Raw genomic sequence first — 18,456 nt, 5'->3', positions numbered from 1 at the left:
TGCCTTCCCAGAGTGACGGCAGTGCCTAAAGGGCAATCCATCTGCCTACAACCTTTTCAGTGAGTATGAAATTGGCATCAAAAGACCCACTGACTCAGATACTTATACCATATAATTTCTTGAATCATTAATAATGCTGTGCCCTTCCAGGCCCATGGTAACTCCTTGAAAGCACAGAAACTAATCCGTTCATTGTGCCCTCCTATGTAGAAATTAGTATTAAGTAGTAATTTTGATGAATGGTCAGGAGTTAGTGATTGTTGAGTTTGTAACAAATAGCTGACTCTAATAACCACACCCCAGGGGGAGGAAGAGGGTTTCTGCAGAAGCCCTTCAAAGCGCTGCTTGTACGGGAAGACTGTACCAGACTTGAGCAGTTGAATTTGATTGTTACACACTTCAGAGGGGAGACTGCTGTCATGGATATGTGCATTACCTTAAACTTGTCTTCAGGAAGATATCTTCCTGCTACATCTAGTCCATCAGCAATTCTTGTCAGCTTTATGTCTCAAATATGTCCCCAATCTCTCCACTTCATCTCTGTTGCCATGACCCTGCTTCAGGCCGCCATCATCTCTTGCTGGTCTACTGCAGACATAATTGGCCTCCCCTTTTCCACTCTTGCCCCCTTGACAATTCTCCAGACAGCAGCCAAGCTCATTTTTTAAAAAAAATACAAGTCTGATTATGTCACTGTCCTGCTCAAAACCTTCTGGTGGCTTCTCATTGTTCTTAGAATAAAATTCAAAGTCTTTGCTGTGGCCTTTGAAGCCCTGCATGGTCAAGACCTTGGCTATCTCTGTGACCCCATTTCATACGATATTTCTCCCTAAGTCACTACATTCCAGCCCCGCTGGTGCTCTCTCTCTTCCTCAAATACACCGAGCTACTCTGCACTTCCAAGTTTCAAATTTGCTGTTTCTTCTGCTTAGTATATTCTTTCTCCAGATCTTCACATAGTTGATGTTTTCTGGTCACCTAGGTCTCAGCTCAAATATCAGTTCCTCAAAGAGGCTCTCCCTGATTATCCTATCTGATGTTCAGACCCATGTATCACCCTCACGTTATCCTGTTTTACTGTTTCAGAACACATATCACTGTCTACTATTACTTTATTTCTTGTCTCTCTTGTGCACTAGATAAGTTATGTGTCAGCAAGGACAGTGTTTGTGTTGTTGACTTTTGTATCCCTAATATCCAGAACTACAGCTGATGCATAGTAGGCCTAGTTTCATAAATATTTGGGAATGAAGAAGTAAATCTCAGCACTCATCAGCATCAGCAGTTCTCTTACAACTGTCACAGTTTCCTCTGGGGAAGGTAGTTGACTTGACCAGGTACCTAAGTTGCTTAAATTGTATTAGAAGAAACTACAGGCCTTGAACACCTGGAGGCAGATTCTCATAGTAACGGCAGTTTAGCCTTATAAACCCCACATGGGTGGTACAGTCTTTAATCATTGTCCTCTTTGCTATAGAAGGTGATAGCTAACAAAAGCTACAATTTATTGAATATTTACGGTGTATCGGGCACAGAATAAGCACTTCACAGACATTAGCTCATTTAATCCATGCAACAACCCTATGTGGTAGGTTTTATTATTATCCCCATTTTATAGTCTTGAGAACTGAAGCATAGTCACACAGCTAGTAAGTGGGGGAATCCAGATAGGTACCTAGGCAGCCTGACTCCAGAGGTTGACCATCCACGTGGATTGCACAACCACCTCTAAGAGGTGATCTCTTGATCTCTGTGCAATTTGTACATCATGACTGAGATTTTACACTTGACTTTTAGTGACCTTTTAGTTTTGGTGATCACTGCTTGCCAAACAAGTTCCTTTGGGTTCTATCACCATGACCAATATCAGGTAGGGCGTGCCTTTTTGGTCACACTGGATCACTGTGAATGAGACCACGTTGTAATGGAGCACTCATTTGAGGTGTTTTTGTTTTTTTGTTTTTCTTTCTTTTTTCATGGTCTTGCTGCATAGTCTAAAACTTCATAGTAATGAATCCCAAGAACTTATAGCAAGGGATGAGGCCTAGCTTGGGATTGTTATGAACATAACTGTTTCCTGAGGCTGCAGGAATCATTCCCTATTGTGTAGCTCTTGCTCTCAAGAAAGCATTCAGTTCTGGGCCAATAGGAAGTCTATGCTGAGTTGGATGACTAGCTTCAGTTGTTGGGGAGATATTGAGTGGAGGGGGGAGATGATGCTGTGACTTACATGATGCCCAATTTTGTATTCCCAGGAGACAGACCAACTACAGCAAAAATGCATCATTCATTTCTGACACCCACTATACAGTCACCCTCCTTCTCCCTACTTCCTGCTGGAAGAAAGTAGGAAAAAAGGGATAAAAGGATGGTAGTATAAGTAAACACCCTGCTAAGTAATATAAATATGTAACCAGTTAACATGCTGTAGTAGTATAAATATGCAATGTAAGTATGTAACCCATAAACATACTATATTCTATGTAATATATATTAAAAGTATGTGTGTGTCAACAGCACTAAGACGTTTGGGATCCACTGTGTGTATGTGTGTATTTAAATATTTAAAAATAAACACATATACCTACACGTAAGCCTCCTCACACAGGTTTTTCAGACCAGCAGGCACTGGTTAAACATGATGGAAAGCTCAATGTGTTACTTTAAATGTAGTGCTCTGATAGATGTATGTGTCTGAATATAGTTACAAATAAGTAACCGCAGTTGAACTTTGTATAGATAGATGGAATCACTGAAGCTTGTCTGTCTCTCATGAAACTTAGACTTGCCTAATTACTGTTGAATGGAACTTCTGCTGTATCAGTACAGGTTAAGCTGAAGTGTCACTAAAGCACAGTGATGATGATCAGTGGTCACTCAGAACTCTCTTATAATGGACTTTTTTGTTTGGTTTGTTTTTAATGGCATTTGTTAAAGTGTTTCAAATGTATTTCTGTAGTGACTTTTTTTTGGTAGTATTACCTACTGTATTTAGTATGTAGTTTTTTTTTTAAGTCCCATAAAACGTATACTTGCTTGCCTCTTAGCCCCATAGTACACTCTAGAAGGTAGATGTACAGAGCTGTCTTGCCAGGCATTATGTTAGGCCCCAGGATGGCTGATATGAACTGGGAAATCTGGGACCTGACTGGCATCTTAGTCATTGATGTTCACCATCTTTGGCAGCTTAATTGTCCATCAAAAGGCATGTTAACCCTTGGATCGCTAGGCTGCCATTTAATGCACTGGAAGAAAACGTGTCTTGTAGAACCTTATTACCTCCTCACATTTATTAAAATGTGAATTGCAAAGTATTCATAATTTGCTAGGTACTCTAAAGATGAGTACTCCCATGGTTATTCTTACTCTGAACTTATGTTCTAACTAAAATGAAGTCACACATAATCCATTTAACATTACAGATAGAGAATAAACATGTACTTTTTAGGAGACAATGTAGAAATTGAGTTATTTTACACTTTGTAATAATCTTTACAACTCGTCAGGAATTAGAACAACTCTAAGAGTAACTTTGACTATCTGACTCCGTGTTGCTTTCCTTCATAACACCAAAAAAGATGGTACTGACAGTGAAGCAGTTTGTATGATGGTTAACTGAGAAGCCACTGGGGCCAGATCGCCTGAGTTTTTATTCAGCAGTACCATTTACTAAATGACCTTAAGCAAGTCACTTGACCTCTCTTTCCCTCAGTTTCCAAATCTCTAAAACTCTGCCTCATGGATTTGTAGGATACAATGTGTTAATACATGTAAAGCTTTTGGCATGTAGTGAGCACTCAGTGCTAGACATGATGATTATTTGTATTGTTGTCATTATTATTGACTGCGTGCTCCAAAGACCACTATGTAGCCAACAGTTATTTCTTCACTTCTCATGTAATTCCCTGCTTCTCATGTAAATGAGTTTTGAATGCAGCTCTCAAGAACTGCCTGCTGTTGTGCTTCTTACCCACTCATAAAAGAGTTCCTCAGTGGCTCATTGCCACCAAGTAGCTCTCCCCTAACCACAAACATTTTTAAAAAAGACTAAGTGTGAAAATGCTTCATAAGAATATCACACAGAGGAGTTTTCATCAATCCCATCATTTTGCCCGGCACTTTTTACAAAACACTGGTTTTTGTCACTTGGGCACTAGGTACATTGATGAAAATACTGAAGTGAGAAAGAACAAATGCCACCATTGTGAGCAACACATATCTCCCCTAACAGGTAAACCTTGCTGTAGGGGAAGAAAAGCCAGTGAGAAGCAGTATGAAAAACACATATACATACAACTGTATGCTTTTGCAGTTACAGACACTTCTAGCAGATATCAAGTCATCTTTCCAAGAGCACAAAATACTTCCTATGTTCTCATTTAAAATTAAAAGGAAATTTGTTGGATTATCATGACAGTATCATTATTGTACTTCTTCCTCTGTAATATTCACCATCATCCTCACAAACCAGTTCTTAACATCTTTACGTTCTTATGTTTCTTCCATATAGTATATGTCCACTGTTAATAAATCATGTTTTTGAAAACCTGGTAATTTTTTCATGGCTTACTAAAATAAATATAGATGCCTCTGTTGCATTTTATATTTAAATGTATTTTTCAGAGGTCTCATTTACCATAAAAACTTCATAGAAATGAATTTTCAAACAAAAAGATACTTGATAATATTATATACTAAAGTAGCAGTGTGTTTCATAAACAAGTGCAATATATAATGAAAGGAGGTCTCTGTAGAAAATTGCATTTCATTTTAGTTAAGTGGATTTCTCATGCTTTTGATAAACTTGTAATAGTCTATGACATAATGTTTTATGATTTTTTAACCTTATACAATCTCTGACTAATTCCGAACTTGATCCCGTTGCCTTTCTTGCAATCTGAGAAGATACTTAAAATTGTTTTTCCCCAGAGGGGGAATTGATGTGTGTGTGGAGGTGGGGAGAGAGAGAGAGGGACAGAGAGAGAGGGAGAGAGGGAGAGAGGGAGAGAGGGAGAGAGGGAAACATGCACCAGTCTGACTGAAATGAAAAGCTCCACAGGTCAGTTGGTAACAGCTCATCTGTAGCTACTTACGAGGAAGTTGGAAACACTGGTGCTACTATTCACATGAAAAAGATATCTCCAGGCTAATGAGAATGCTAATTGTGTGGTTCACACTTTTAACTTGCTTGTCCATATTGTGGCCTTAACCTAATTCAGCCTATTTATTTTTAGTAGGCCAGTAACATTTTATGTGCATATGATCTCCTTCAATATCATCAGGAAACTGATGGTGAAAGTTGGGCTGTTTGTCTCGATCACATCAATTTCACTGTATCAGTATTCCCTTACCAGTAACAGGAGGCAGAATATCACTTGAGAAATGTAGCTAAACAGTCCAGCAGAAATATGACCTCATCTAACGCTCTTTAGAATCTGAGTACAATGTCTCAAATATTACCAGGTGTACCAACGCAGGTAATAAATATTGTTTCATAATTTGATATGTGACTGGTGAACAAGATTAGCAAGGAGAAGAGAATATCTTGTAACTAATGTCCTGGGTACAATTTGCAGTCTAAAGGGTTTCTGAACACATGAAATTTTGCTTCCTTGCTCTAGTGTGCCATTTCTTGTATTAGTCTAAATTTTTCAATGGGAAAAAACCCCTGATTTCCTCATTGTTCTATACCAGAAGGAATTATTACCTAACTTAATTAGCTTGGTCATAGCTACTAAAATGATTGAATTTAGAAATACAATAAGAATATTATGCCATATTTAGAGAGAGTCACTTATCTGTATCACTCATTTATATTTTTCATTATAATCTGGTTATGAAGTATTTTAAGGATGTTTCAGAAAGTACAGAGAATAATATAAAGACCACCCATGTAACCACTCACAGTTTTGCCAAATCTTAACATTTTGCCATATTTGCTCTCAATATATTTTTTAAAGAAACTGAGCAATTGAAACCTTCAGTGTAACTTTCACTCTTTCCCTTCTCAGAGATAACTACTATCCTGAATTTCATGTTCATAATTCCCTTAAATGTTTGTGTACTTTTACTACATGTATATGTGTCCATAAATGATATTGTGCGTGTGTGTGTATATATATATATAGTATTATTTTGCATATAAAGTTTTAAAACTTTTTATAAATGATATCACTCTGGATATATTCTTCCCCAACTTGCTATTATCACTCAATTTTTATGTTTTTGCCATTTATCCCTGGTGATAGATGGGGCTGTAGTTCATTCATTTAAATTGCTTATAGTATTCCGTAGTACAATGTGAGAGATTAAGCCAACTGTACAGTTAGAAGGTGTAGTCCCCACAAGACCTCCCACACTTCTGACACAAACTGCAAGTTTGGGGGATTCCCAAAACGACCCTCAGTTTTGATAGTTCACTAGAGGGACTCCCACGACTCACTAAAAGCTGTTAACTCACCATTATGCTTTATTACAGGGAATGGGTATAGCTTGAGATCAGTCAAGGGAAGAAGTGTGTAGGATAGAGTACAGGGGGTTTCCAAATGTGGAGCTTTCAGTTGTCCTCTCCCCGTGTTATTCTCCTCTTATTGATGTATAGCAGTATGCACAGAGAATGGCTAACCAGGGAGGCACAGAGGAACTTCAGTGTCCAGAGTTTTCATTGGAGCTCCATCACTCAGGTGTGACTGATTTGCCCATGGGGCTGATCTCAGTCTCCAGCCCCACCAGAGGATAACTGAAATACCACAGTTCCCAAAGTCTCCACCCTAAATCACACTTTGGTCTTTCTGGCATGACTAGTCCCCACCCTAAGACTCTCTGGTGTGGCCAGCCCTCACCCTAAGTCATATTGTTAGACTGTCTGGTGACCCAAGGGCCACACACAAACAAGGACACTTCTTTCAGGCTTGGCATTCCAAGGCCTTAGAGATCACCTCCCAGAAGCCAAGAACAAAGGCCAGACGTCTTTGTGGGCCAGGTTAAATTGTTTATTACACATATGAATATACCACATTTTCTTTTGTTCATTCTCCTCTTGATGGACATTTGGGTTGCATGTGATGTATATCAAGTAGTACCTATATTTATTTATTTAATGAATGCTTTATGTAATACCGTATGACAGGCACTGTGTAGCTTCTTTACAAATATTAACTAATTTAATTCCCAGAAGAATCCTCTGTGATATAAATACTATTATTCTCATTCTACAGATGAAGAAAATAGGATACAGAGAGGCTAAATACCTTGTTCAAGGTCACACAGTCAGTAGGTGGAATAGCTGAGGTATAAACTCAGGCAGTCAGAATCCTTCCCCATAACCACTATGTTTTGCTGTCTAAAAACAATGCAGCAACAAATATTTTTATACACATCTTCTTTTGTATACGTGTCTGAGAGTCTTTGTAAGATTTATGCCTAATAGAATTGCTGCACTGTAGGCGTATGCATCATCAACTTTATTAGACATGGCCAAATTATTATCCAAACTGATATTTTTAAATAATTTGTAAGATATTTGCACATATCTTTCCTAGTCTGTGGCTTTTCATTTTCTTTTGTTGTCCAGATGTTTATAATTTTAAAATACTTCATTTTTTCCAAGATTTTCTCTATGATTTTGCTTTTTGTATCTTATTCAAGAAATATTTATTTCCCCTGAGCTCAAATGTATATCCTCCTATATTCTAGAAGCTTTGCCTTTTATATTTATACCTTTCATCTACCCAGGATTGATTCTGAATATGGTGTAAAACAGTTGTCTCAAAACCACTTGTTCAGTGGTCCATTCTTTCCCCATTGGTCTATAATGCCACCTCTGTCATAATCATATTCATATACTTATAGGTCTTTATATTAGTTTGCTATTGCTGCCATAACAAATCACCACAAGCTTATTAGCTTAAAACCACACAAGTTATTATCTTATAGTCCTGGAGGTCAGAAGTCTAAAATGGGTAGGCAGGGCTATCTTCCTTCTTGGGGCTCTAGGAGAGAATTTGTTTCTTGTCTTTTCCAGCTTATAAAGGGCCCCTACATTCCTTGGCTTGTGACCCCCTTCTAGCAGTAGCATCACTCTGACCTCTGTTTCCATCCTCAAAATCTTCACTGACTTTGACCCTTCTGCTTCCTTTTTTAAAGTACTTTTCTGATGACATCGCACCCACTGGGATAATCCAGGATAATCTCTCCAGCTCAAGATCCTTAATTTAATCACATCTTTAGAGACCCTCTTGCTGTGTAAGAGAACATATCCACAGGTTCCAGGGATTAGGATGTGAACATCTGTAATGGGGACATTATTCAGCCTACCACAGTCTTCTTCCTGGACTTTCCATCATTCTTATGTTTTTAATTCATCCCTTTTAAGCATACGCATTTTATAATCTCTGATAACTCTACTATCTGAGTAAACTGTTTTGGGAATCTAATCCTGCTGTTTATTGTGTCCAATAATTCTCACTCAGGATAAGATGTGTTTCTTCATCTGTTGTATAATTTTAGATTATAAACTCATCATAAGGGAACTCTGTGACAATCTCATGTGGCCTGGGTTGAGGTCATATTGCTCCAGAAAGTTTTAGCAGTTGCTTCCACCAAGTTTCCAGGGGGTACTACTGACCCAGAGCCACTTTAATGATGTTTTATTGGTTAAGGGTTTCTTGGATCATGTAGTAGTGTAATTTCAAATTCCCAACCTGTGTGAGAGCAGACCACTGGTTATAAATATAGAGGTATATATATCTTCTTCCACACAGGGCTTTAGGTAAAACAATTTCTTATGTTTTCTCTCTTGTAGTCATTGGATTTTCTACCTCGATCACCTTTTCACTGAGTCCTTTTAAGGATCCAGATGTTGTTAGAGAATATCTCATTCTCTACTCCCTGCCTTGTTTGGATCCTAAGGCCTCTCTTTTCCCTACGTGGCGGGCATTAAAACCCCAGCCCTTAGATTCATGAGTCAGGCAAACTCCTTAGAGCTTCTGTAGCATTAACTCTTGTGCTTACTGCTCTGGTTTTCAGTTCCCGGTTTAGTTTTTGCTTACTTTTATGGTAAATCTCCAGAGCTTTCCCTGCTTGTTTCTTCCTTAACATTTCTTTGCGGTCACTTCTGTTGGGGGGGGGGTCTCATTCATCACCTCTTGAGGCTATTTGTAGCCTATGTATCTCAGTCAGTAGCTGGTTTGGTGTTGGGGGTAGCTGAGCTTTGCTTAGGGACACTTTTGGCTTGGTCACAATTCTAGGCTTCCACGTTGTATTATTAGCACTATTACCTGTGCTGCATTAAAATGTTACTAATCTTACCTCTGAGAGATTCTTAATACCATGATAGAAAAGGTAATAAATTGTCAGAATCTTTTTTCTCTAAGACCAATTAAATTTATTAAATGTTAGATATTTAAAAGAATATTATGTTACCCTAATTTTGAACTCAAGAATTCTAATCCTCATTTTCCTATTCTCTTCCTAGGATGTGTGCAGTGTTTGGTGGAATCTATTGTCTTCGTCATTTGGTACAGTGCCTTGTCGTGGACAAAGAATCTGGAAAGTGAGGATGATATAAGTTACCTTCCTATATTTACATCCCAAACACAAGTGAAAAATGCTAAAGTCGATTTTTAAAAAATGATTCTTCAAAGATCCTCCTTGGTATTAATAGCATATCAACCTTGATTAAAAGTAATTTGTGTTTACATCCTCCAGAACAAGGAAAGTGAGTTCAGAATATAGAAACTAAATTAATTTCCCTACAATATGACTATAGCTCCTGATCATCCAAGCTTGGAAGACAAATCATTTCAGCTGCCGGGGGTGGGTGATGAGTGATGTTAGTTTTCCTTATGGCCTTACCTCCTCTAATTGATTTTCATCAGATGACAACAAAGCCCTCTGTTATTGCATTTTTAAAAATGGAACTCACCTAAAGACTCATCAGATTAATCTCTGCTGATAATGCATGTCACTCCAAGAGAAAAGACTTTAATGAGTTTTTAGGTAGATTGTTGTCATAAACTATGCTGCCCTGTTATCTGAGGATAAATTCTTTTACAACCGTATCAGGTTTGCACCTGGTTTAGGATTGAAATAAGGATGTACCTGCTTTTAAAGAAAGCTGAGCACAATCTGTTTATCTGTGTATTTTTCTATTTCAACTATATTTTTCTAGGATTTATTATTTAGTTACTAGCATATGCTGTTGTCTAAATTACACTAAATAAGTAGTATTCTTTGATATCTGGGTTTTACATTGAAATTTAAACGGGTCAACTGGATCTAGTTTTAGGAGCTATTTAATTTGCTATGTATTTTTCTTTTTTGTTATATGTTCTTAAGCATATAATGAACTATATCTCTTGTGTGACTGTTTTTAGGGGTATATAAAGAAATAGTATTTTTCAGGTCATAAAATACCTTAATATCTTGAACTGGAAGCTTAAAAATATAAATTTTAAGCTTTTTTATTTCATTTTACAGTAATTCTGTATAGTCTAAGTGGCATAAAATGTCTGTTAACTTCTTACAAGCCAGTTATAATGCACTAACTAGTATTTCAAGATATGGTGGAGAACAAATTCAACTAGAATATGTAATAGTTAAACAGTGAATTTGCTTTAGAAAAGTAATTCTCTAGTATAAGATAAAATAGGCACATGGTTTAAAGGCTTATAATTTACTTTTAGCAATTTAACAGAAAGGTACTATGTAAATGAAGCATGATAATCTACAGTGAAAAAATCCACCCTGAAGGCCCAAGATACTCATATATTGATGCGTGAAGGGCTCTGTGGAGGTTCATGAAGGAATAGTTGTCTTTATGACTCTTAGAGTCATTTTTCCTTATGCATTCATTTTGAAGCATGAGTATGTACCCATGATGGAAAGCCAGATAATGAATTGCTTGTTTGGTGTTTATTTACTTAGATTCTTTTACCTTTGGGGGGCCTCATTCCAGTCCTACACATTACTTTTAGTGACATGAAGAGTTTGCATGGCTCATGTTTGTTTTTTTAAAAAAGAAAGGATATGTTAGTACAGTAAAAACATCTGTTGAACTAAAGGCTACATTTACCTTAACTTTGACTTAGTTTTTATTACAAACTCTGAACAGAAGAACTCTTCTTTGTGGTCTGCTGCAGATTTCAGTTGCAACAGATAGCTGAGGGCTAAGGGTCTAACGACCAAAGTTTGGTAGTTTTCAAATTTTAATGTGCCTATGAATCACTAGGTAAACTTGTTAAAAAAAATACACATTTCTGTGCCTCACACTGGGAGAGTGAAATTGGATAATGTGCGTAGAGTGGAGCCAGGGAATTTGCAGTTTTAAGGAACACCCCCAAATGAATATAATGTAGGTGCTCCTTAGATGACACTAAGAAACACTGATCTGTAAGGTAAAGTTCAGGATTTAGCCAGTGGTACTATGTTCCATGATGGACTGGGGACTCTAGGTCTTAATTCATTTCTTTTACATCTTTGTAGAAGGACCTCAAACATAACAGTTATTCTCTAACGACTCTGAAGGCATGCAATGGTCAGGTAACCCTGGAGTGAAAGAAGACATGGAACTCTGTCACTGCCATGAGTGACAGTGGACACAAGTCACTTTTCTCTGGGCCAGTTCCCTTATCTGCAAGATGAGTTAGATGGACTCTGCAGTAGTTTTCGAGTCTCCTCCCAGCTATGACATGCTTCAGTTGAGTTACTGAAAGTACTTAGTTTTTCCTTAACACTTAGAAGTAAGTTATTTTAAAATGTTTTATATGCCCAAATGTAGTCCATTCTCACATATTGGGTTATCTTCAGTCCCAGTGAGAAATTGAAAAAAATGTTCAAACAACTTGTATGTGTCTACTTTCATTAATGTAAATGAAATAGCAAGATGTCTACTTATGCTGTTTATTATTATTTTACTAGAACCTCAGTTTTCCAGTGAATATCTTTTTCTTGTCCATCTTGGGGTGGTTAAGATACAGCCATTTTGTATTCTGCATATGATTCTCATACTGGAAAACTTATTCCGAGCCATAACTATTTAATTCCTTAATAGTGGGACAGTTAAAAATTTGACCTGCATTTATAATATTCACGATATATACAGTATTCTCACTATACTAAATTGTGTATGGGATCTTTAAAAAGTTTCTTTTAAGAGACAACCAGTACTTCAAAATTGTAAATTCATATCTTTGCTAGTAATTATGAAATTTTGCTTCTTTAAAATATCCATTCTATCAACTCAAAGAGTCTCTATAAACATCTAAAGCTAACATTGATTGAAGTTGACTCAGGCTAATGTATCTTTCCCAAATACTATTTTGTCATTCAAAATCAAATAATTGAGAGACCTACCAGTAATAGGAGATGTTTTGTTAGGACTTGAATATAAAGTGAGGGATAATTTTTTGAGGGGAAAAACTTGAGTTTATATTTGGGCATATCCAGCATACATTTCTTTTTAAGCAATCCAGGTTGACTCAAATAATCGTTTATTTTAAGTGTAATTGGCATATTAATCAAGGAATCTGCAGACGTTTGTATTTATCTCCTTATGGTTTTAGATTGCCTTTTTTCCCCCAATTTTCCTATAAGGAACACTTGACATCCCCTTTAGTCTTCGATGTAGTTAAGAGCTAAGCATGCTTCAGGTCTAAGGTCTAAGTTTATTTCCTGATCCCACAGACTAGATCAGAACCCAGCCCCCCAACTCAGGTCCCCTTTTATGATTGTAAATTCCCCGTAAGAAAGGTCAGGGTCTCACTGCTTTATCTCCAGAACCAAGGCAGGTTCCTATCACCCGTTATACGCAGTAGCTTTGTGTTAAATGAATGAACGAAGATTAAAATCTGATAGCCTTTTTTGTGCTTTTCTTTTCACCTTTCACTGAGGAAAGCTGATAGAAGCATAAATGATCATAGCATTGAGTTTAGCGTGGTGATTACACATCAAAGTATCATACCAATGTTGAGAGGAGAAATATGGAATATGTAACTAAATGCATACTTATTTTCAGCTAGATCTTATTTTTCATTTTTTTCCCCAAAGGTCAAGGTTTATTTATTATTTTTTTAATTGTTGAATGTTATTTTATTTATTTTTTATACAGCAGGTTCTTTTTAGTTATCCATTTTATAAACATTGGTGTATATATGTCAATTCCAATCTCCCAATTCATCACACCACCACCACCACCACCCCCCGCCGCTTTTCCCCCTTGGTGTCCATACCTTTGTTCTCTACATCTGTGTCTAAATTTCTGCCGTGCAAACCACTTCATCTGTACCATTTTTCTAGGTTCCACATGTATGCGTTAATATACAATATTTGTTTTTCTCTTTCTGACTTACTTCACTCTGTATGACAGTCCCTAGATTCATCCACGTCTCTACAAATGACCCAATTTCTTTCCTTTTTATGGCTGAGTACTATTCAATTGTATATATGTACCACATCTTCTTTATCCATTCATCTGTAGATGGGCATTTAGGTTGCTTCCATGACCTAGCTATTGTAAATAGTGCTGCAATGAACATTGGGGTGCATGTGTCTTTTCGAATTATGGTTTTCTCTGGGTATATGCCCAGTAGTGGGATTGCTGGGTCATACAGTAATTCTATTTTTAGGTTTTAAGGAACCACCATACTGTTCTCCATAGTGGCTGTATCAATTTACATTCCCACCAACAGTGCAAGAGGTTCCCTTTTCTCCACACCCTCTCCAGCATTTGTTGTTTGTAGATTTTCTGATGATGCCCATTCTAACTGGTGTGAGGTGATACCTCATTGTAGTTTTGATTTGCATTTCTCTAATAATTAGTGATGCTGAGCAGCTTTTCATGTGCCTCTTGGCCATCTGTATGTCTTCTTTGGAGAAATGTCTATTTAGGTCTTCTGCCCATTTTTGGATTGGGTTGTTTGTTTTTTTAATATTGAGCTGCATGAGCTGTTTATATATTTTGGAGATGAATCCTTTGTCCGTTGATTCATTTGCAAATATTTTCTCCCATTCTGAGGATTGTCTTTTTGTCTTGTTTGTAGTTTGCTTTGCAAAAGCTTTTAAGTTTCATTAGGTCCCATTTGTTTATTTTTGTTTTTATTTCCATTACTTTAGGAGATGGATCAAAAGAGATCTTGCTGTGATTTATGTCAAAGAGTATTCTTCCTATGTATTCCTCTAAGAGTTTTATAGTGTCTGGTCTAACATTTAGGTCTCTAATCCATTTTGAGTTTATTTTTGTTTATGGTGTTAGGGAGTGTTCTAATTTCATTCTTTTACATGTAGGTTTCCAGTTTTCCCAGCACCAGTTTTTGAAGAGACTGTCTTTTCTCCATTGTATATCCTTGCCTCCTTTCTCATAGATTAGTTGACCATAGTTGCATGGGTTTATCTCTGGACTGTCTATCCTGTTCCATTGATCTATATTTCTGTTTTTGTGCCAGTACCATATTGTCTTGATTACTGTAGCTTTGTAGTATAGTGTGAAGTCAGGGAGTCTGATTCCTCTGCCTCCATTTTTTTCCCTCAAGACTGCTTTTGGCTATTCAGGGTCTTTCGTGTCTCCATACAAATTTTAAGATTTTTTTGTTCTAGTTCTGTAAAAAATGCCATTGGGAATTTGATAGGGATTGCATTGAATCTGTAGATTGCTTTAGGTAGTATAGTCATTTTCACAATATTGATTCTTCCAATCCAGGAGCATGGTATATCTCTCCATCTGTTTGTATTATCTTTAATTTCTTTCATCAGTGTCTTATAGTTTTCTGCATACAGGTATTTTGTCTCCCTAGGTAGGTTTGTTCCTAGGTATTTTATTGTTTTTGTTGCAGTGGTAAATGGGAGTGTTTCCTTGATTTCTCTTTAAGATTTTTCATCATTATTGTATAGGAATGCAAAGGATTTCTGTGCATTAATTTTCTATCCTGCTACTTTACCAAATTCATTGATTAGCTCTAGTAGTTTTCTGGTGGCATCTTTAGGATTCTCTATGTATAGTATCATGTCATCTGCAAACAGTGACAGCTTTACTTCTTCTTTTCCAATTTGGATTCCTTTTATTTCTTTTTCTTCTCTGATTGCTGTGGCTAGGACTTCCAAAACTATGTTGAATAATAGTGGTAAGAGTGGACATCCTTGTCTTGTTCCTGATCTTAGAGGAAATGCTTTCAGTTTTTCACCAATGAGAATGATGTTTGCTGTGGGTTTGTCGTATATGGCCTTTATTACGTTGAGGTAGGTTCCCTCTATGCCCGCTTTCTGGAGAGTTTTTATCATAAATGGGTGTTGAATTTTGTCAAAAGCTTTTTCTGCATCTATTGAGATGATCATATGGTTTTTATACTTCAGTTTGTTAATATAGTGTATCACATTGATTGATTTGCGCATATTGAAGAATCCTTGAATCCCTGGGATAAATCCCACTTGATCATGATGTATGGTCCTTTTTATGTGTTGTTGGATTTGTTTGCTAGTATTTTGTAGAGGATTTTTGCATCTATATTCATCAGTGGTATTAGTCTGTATTTTTTTTTTTGTAGTATCTTTGTCTGGTTTTGGTATTAGGGTGATGGTGGCCCCATAGAATGAGTTTGGGAGTATTCCTTCCTCTGCAGTTTTTTGGAAGAGTTTGAGAAGGATGGGTGTTTGCTCTTCTCTAAATGTTTGGTAGAATTCACCCGTGAAGCCATCTGGTCCTGGACTTTTGTTTGTTGGAAGATTTTTAATCACAGTTTCAATTTCATTACTCGTGATTGGTCTGTTTATATTTTCTATTTCTTCCTGGTTCAGTCTTGGAAGGTTATACCTTTCTAAGAATTTGGCCATTTCTTCCAGGTTGTCCATTTTATTAGCATAGAATTGCTTGTAGTAGTCTCTTAGGATGCTTTGTATTTGTGCAGTGTCTGTTGTAACTTCTCCTTTTTCATTTCTAATTTTATTGATTTGAGTCCTCTCCCTCTTTTTCTTGATGAGTCTGGCTAATGGTTTATCAATTTTGTTTATCTTCTCAAAGAACCAGCTTTTAGTTTTATTGATCTTTGCTATTGTTTTCTTTGTTTCTATTTCATTTATTTCTGCTCTGATCTTTATGATTTCTTTCCTTCTGCTAACTTTGGGTTTTGTTTGTTCTTCTTTCTCTAGTTCCTTTAGGTGTAAGGTTAGATTGTTCACTTGAGATTTTTCTTGTTTCTTGAGGTAAGCTTGTATTGCTATAAACTTCCCTCTTAGAACTGCTTTTGCTGCATCCCATAGGTTTTGGATCATCGTATTTTCATTGTCATTTGTCACTAGGTATTTTTTGATTTCCTCTTTGATTCAGTGATCTCTCGGTAATTTAGTAACGTATTGTTTAGCCTCCATGTGTTTGTGTTTTTTACGTTTTTTTCCTTGTAATTGATTTCTAATCTCATAGCATTGTGGTCAGAAAAGATGCTTGATATGATTTCAATTTTCTTAAAATTACTGAGGCTTGATTTGTGACCCAAGATGATCTATCCTGGAGAATGTTCCGTGCGCACTTGAGAAGAAAGTGTAATCTGCTGTTTTTGTATGGAATGTCCTATAAATATCAATTAAATATGTATGGTCTATTGTGTCATTTAAAGCTTCTGTTTCCTTATTAAATTTCTGTTTGGATAATGTCCATTGGTGTAATTGGGGTGTTAAAGTCCCCCACTATTACTGTGTTACTGTCGATTTCCTCTTTTATAGCTGTTAGCATTTGCCTTATGTATTGAGGTGCTCCTATGTTGGGTGCATATATATTTATAATTGTTATATCTTCTTCCTGGATTGATCCCTTGGTCATTATGTAGTGTCCTTCCTTGTCTCTATTAACATCCTTTATTTTGAAGTCTATTTTATCTGATATGAGTATTGCTACTCCAGCTTTCTTTTGATTTCCATTTGCATGGAAAATCTTTTTCCATCCTCTCACTTTCAGTCTGTATGTGTCCCTAGGTCTGAAATGGGTCACTTGTAGATAGCGTATATATGGGTCTTATTTTTGTATCCATTCAGCAAGCCTGTGTCTTTTGGTTGGAGCATTTAATCCATTCGCATTTAAGGTAATTATCGATATGTATGTTCCTATTACCATTTCCTTAATTGTTTTGGGTTTCTTTTTGTAGGTCCTTTTCTTCTGTTGTGTTTCCCCCTTAGAGAAGTTCCTTTAGCATTTGTTGTAGAGCTGGTTTGGTGGTGCTGAATTCTCTTCACTTTTGCTTGTCTGTAAAGCTTTTGATTTCTCCATCGAATCTGAATGAGATCATTGCCGGGTAGAGTGATATTGGTTGTAGGTTCTTCTCTTTCATCACTTTAAATATGTCATGCCACTCCCTTCTGGCTTGTAGAGTTTCTGCTGAGAAATCAGCTATTAACCTTATGGGAGTTCCCTTGTATGTTATTTGTCGTTTTTCCCTTGCTGCTTTCAGTAATTTCTCTTTGTCTTTAATTGTTGCCACTTTGATTACTATGTGTCTCGGCGTGTTTCTCCTTGGGTTTATCCTGTATGAAAGTTTCTGCACTTCCTGGACTTTGCTGGCTATTTCTTTTCCCATGTTAGGGAAGTTTTCGACTATAATCTCTTCAAATATTTTCTCGGGTCCTTTCTCTCTCTCTTCTCCTTCTGGGACTCCTGTAATGCGAATGTTGTTGTGTTTAATGTTGTCCCAGAGGTCTCTTAGACTGTCTGCATTTCTTTTCATTCTTTTTTCTTTATTCTGTTCCACAGCAGTGAATTCCACCATTCTGTCTTCCAGGTCACTTATCCATTCTTCTGCCTCAGTTATTCTGCTATTGATTCCTTCTAGTGTATTTTTCATTTCAGTTATTGTATTGTTCATCTCTGTTTGTTTGTTCTTTAATTCTTCTAGGTCTTTGTTAAATATTTCTTGCATCTTCTCAATCTTTGCCTCCATTCTTTTTCCGAGGTCCTGGATCATCTTCACTATCATTATTCTGAATTCTTTTTCTGGAAGGTTGCCTTTCTCCACTTCATTTAGTTGTTTTTCTGGGGTTTTATCTTGTTCCTTCATCTGGTACATAGCCCTCTGCCTTTCCATCTTGTCTGTCTTTCTGTGAATGTGGTTTTTGTTCCACAGGCTGCAGGATTGTAGTTCTTCTTGCTTCTGCTGTCTGCCCTCTGGTGGATGAGACTGTCTAAGAGGCTTGTGCAAGTTTCCTGATGGGAGGGACTGGTGGTGGGTAGAGCTGGGTGTTGCTCTGGTGGGCAGAGCTCAGTAAAACTTTAATCCACTTGTCTGCTGATGGGTGGGGCTGGGTTCCCTCCCTGTTGGTTGTTTGGCCTGAGAGGACCCAACACTGGAGCCTACCCGGGCTCTTTGGTGGGGCTAATGGTGGAGTCTGGGAGGGCTCACGCCAATAAGTATTTCCCAGAACTTCTGCTGCCAGTGTCTTTGTCCTCTCAGTGAGACACAGCCACCCCCCGCCTCTGCAGGA

General features: G+C 37.2%; 1 protein-coding gene across 1 annotated transcript in view; it reads left to right on the top strand.

Annotated features, from left to right (window-relative positions):
* The window catches only part of CHM (CHM Rab escort protein), a 316,852-nt gene that overhangs the window by 112,135 nt on the left and 186,261 nt on the right, over positions 1-18,456 (top strand). The window contains exon 9 of the mRNA XM_082447407.1: positions 9,476-9,553. Coding sequence (XP_082303533.1) covers positions 9,476-9,553 — 78 coding nt within the window. The remainder of the gene's footprint in view (positions 1-9,475; positions 9,554-18,456) is intronic.

The sequence above is a fragment of the Balaenoptera physalus genome, assembly GCF_965194825.1.
Source record: "Balaenoptera physalus genome assembly, chromosome: X".
In the NCBI taxonomy this organism is placed as follows: Eukaryota; Metazoa; Chordata; class Mammalia; order Artiodactyla; family Balaenopteridae; genus Balaenoptera; species Balaenoptera physalus.
Note: the sequence above shows the minus strand (reverse complement) of the source record. Positions and strands in the feature narration are given on the sequence as shown.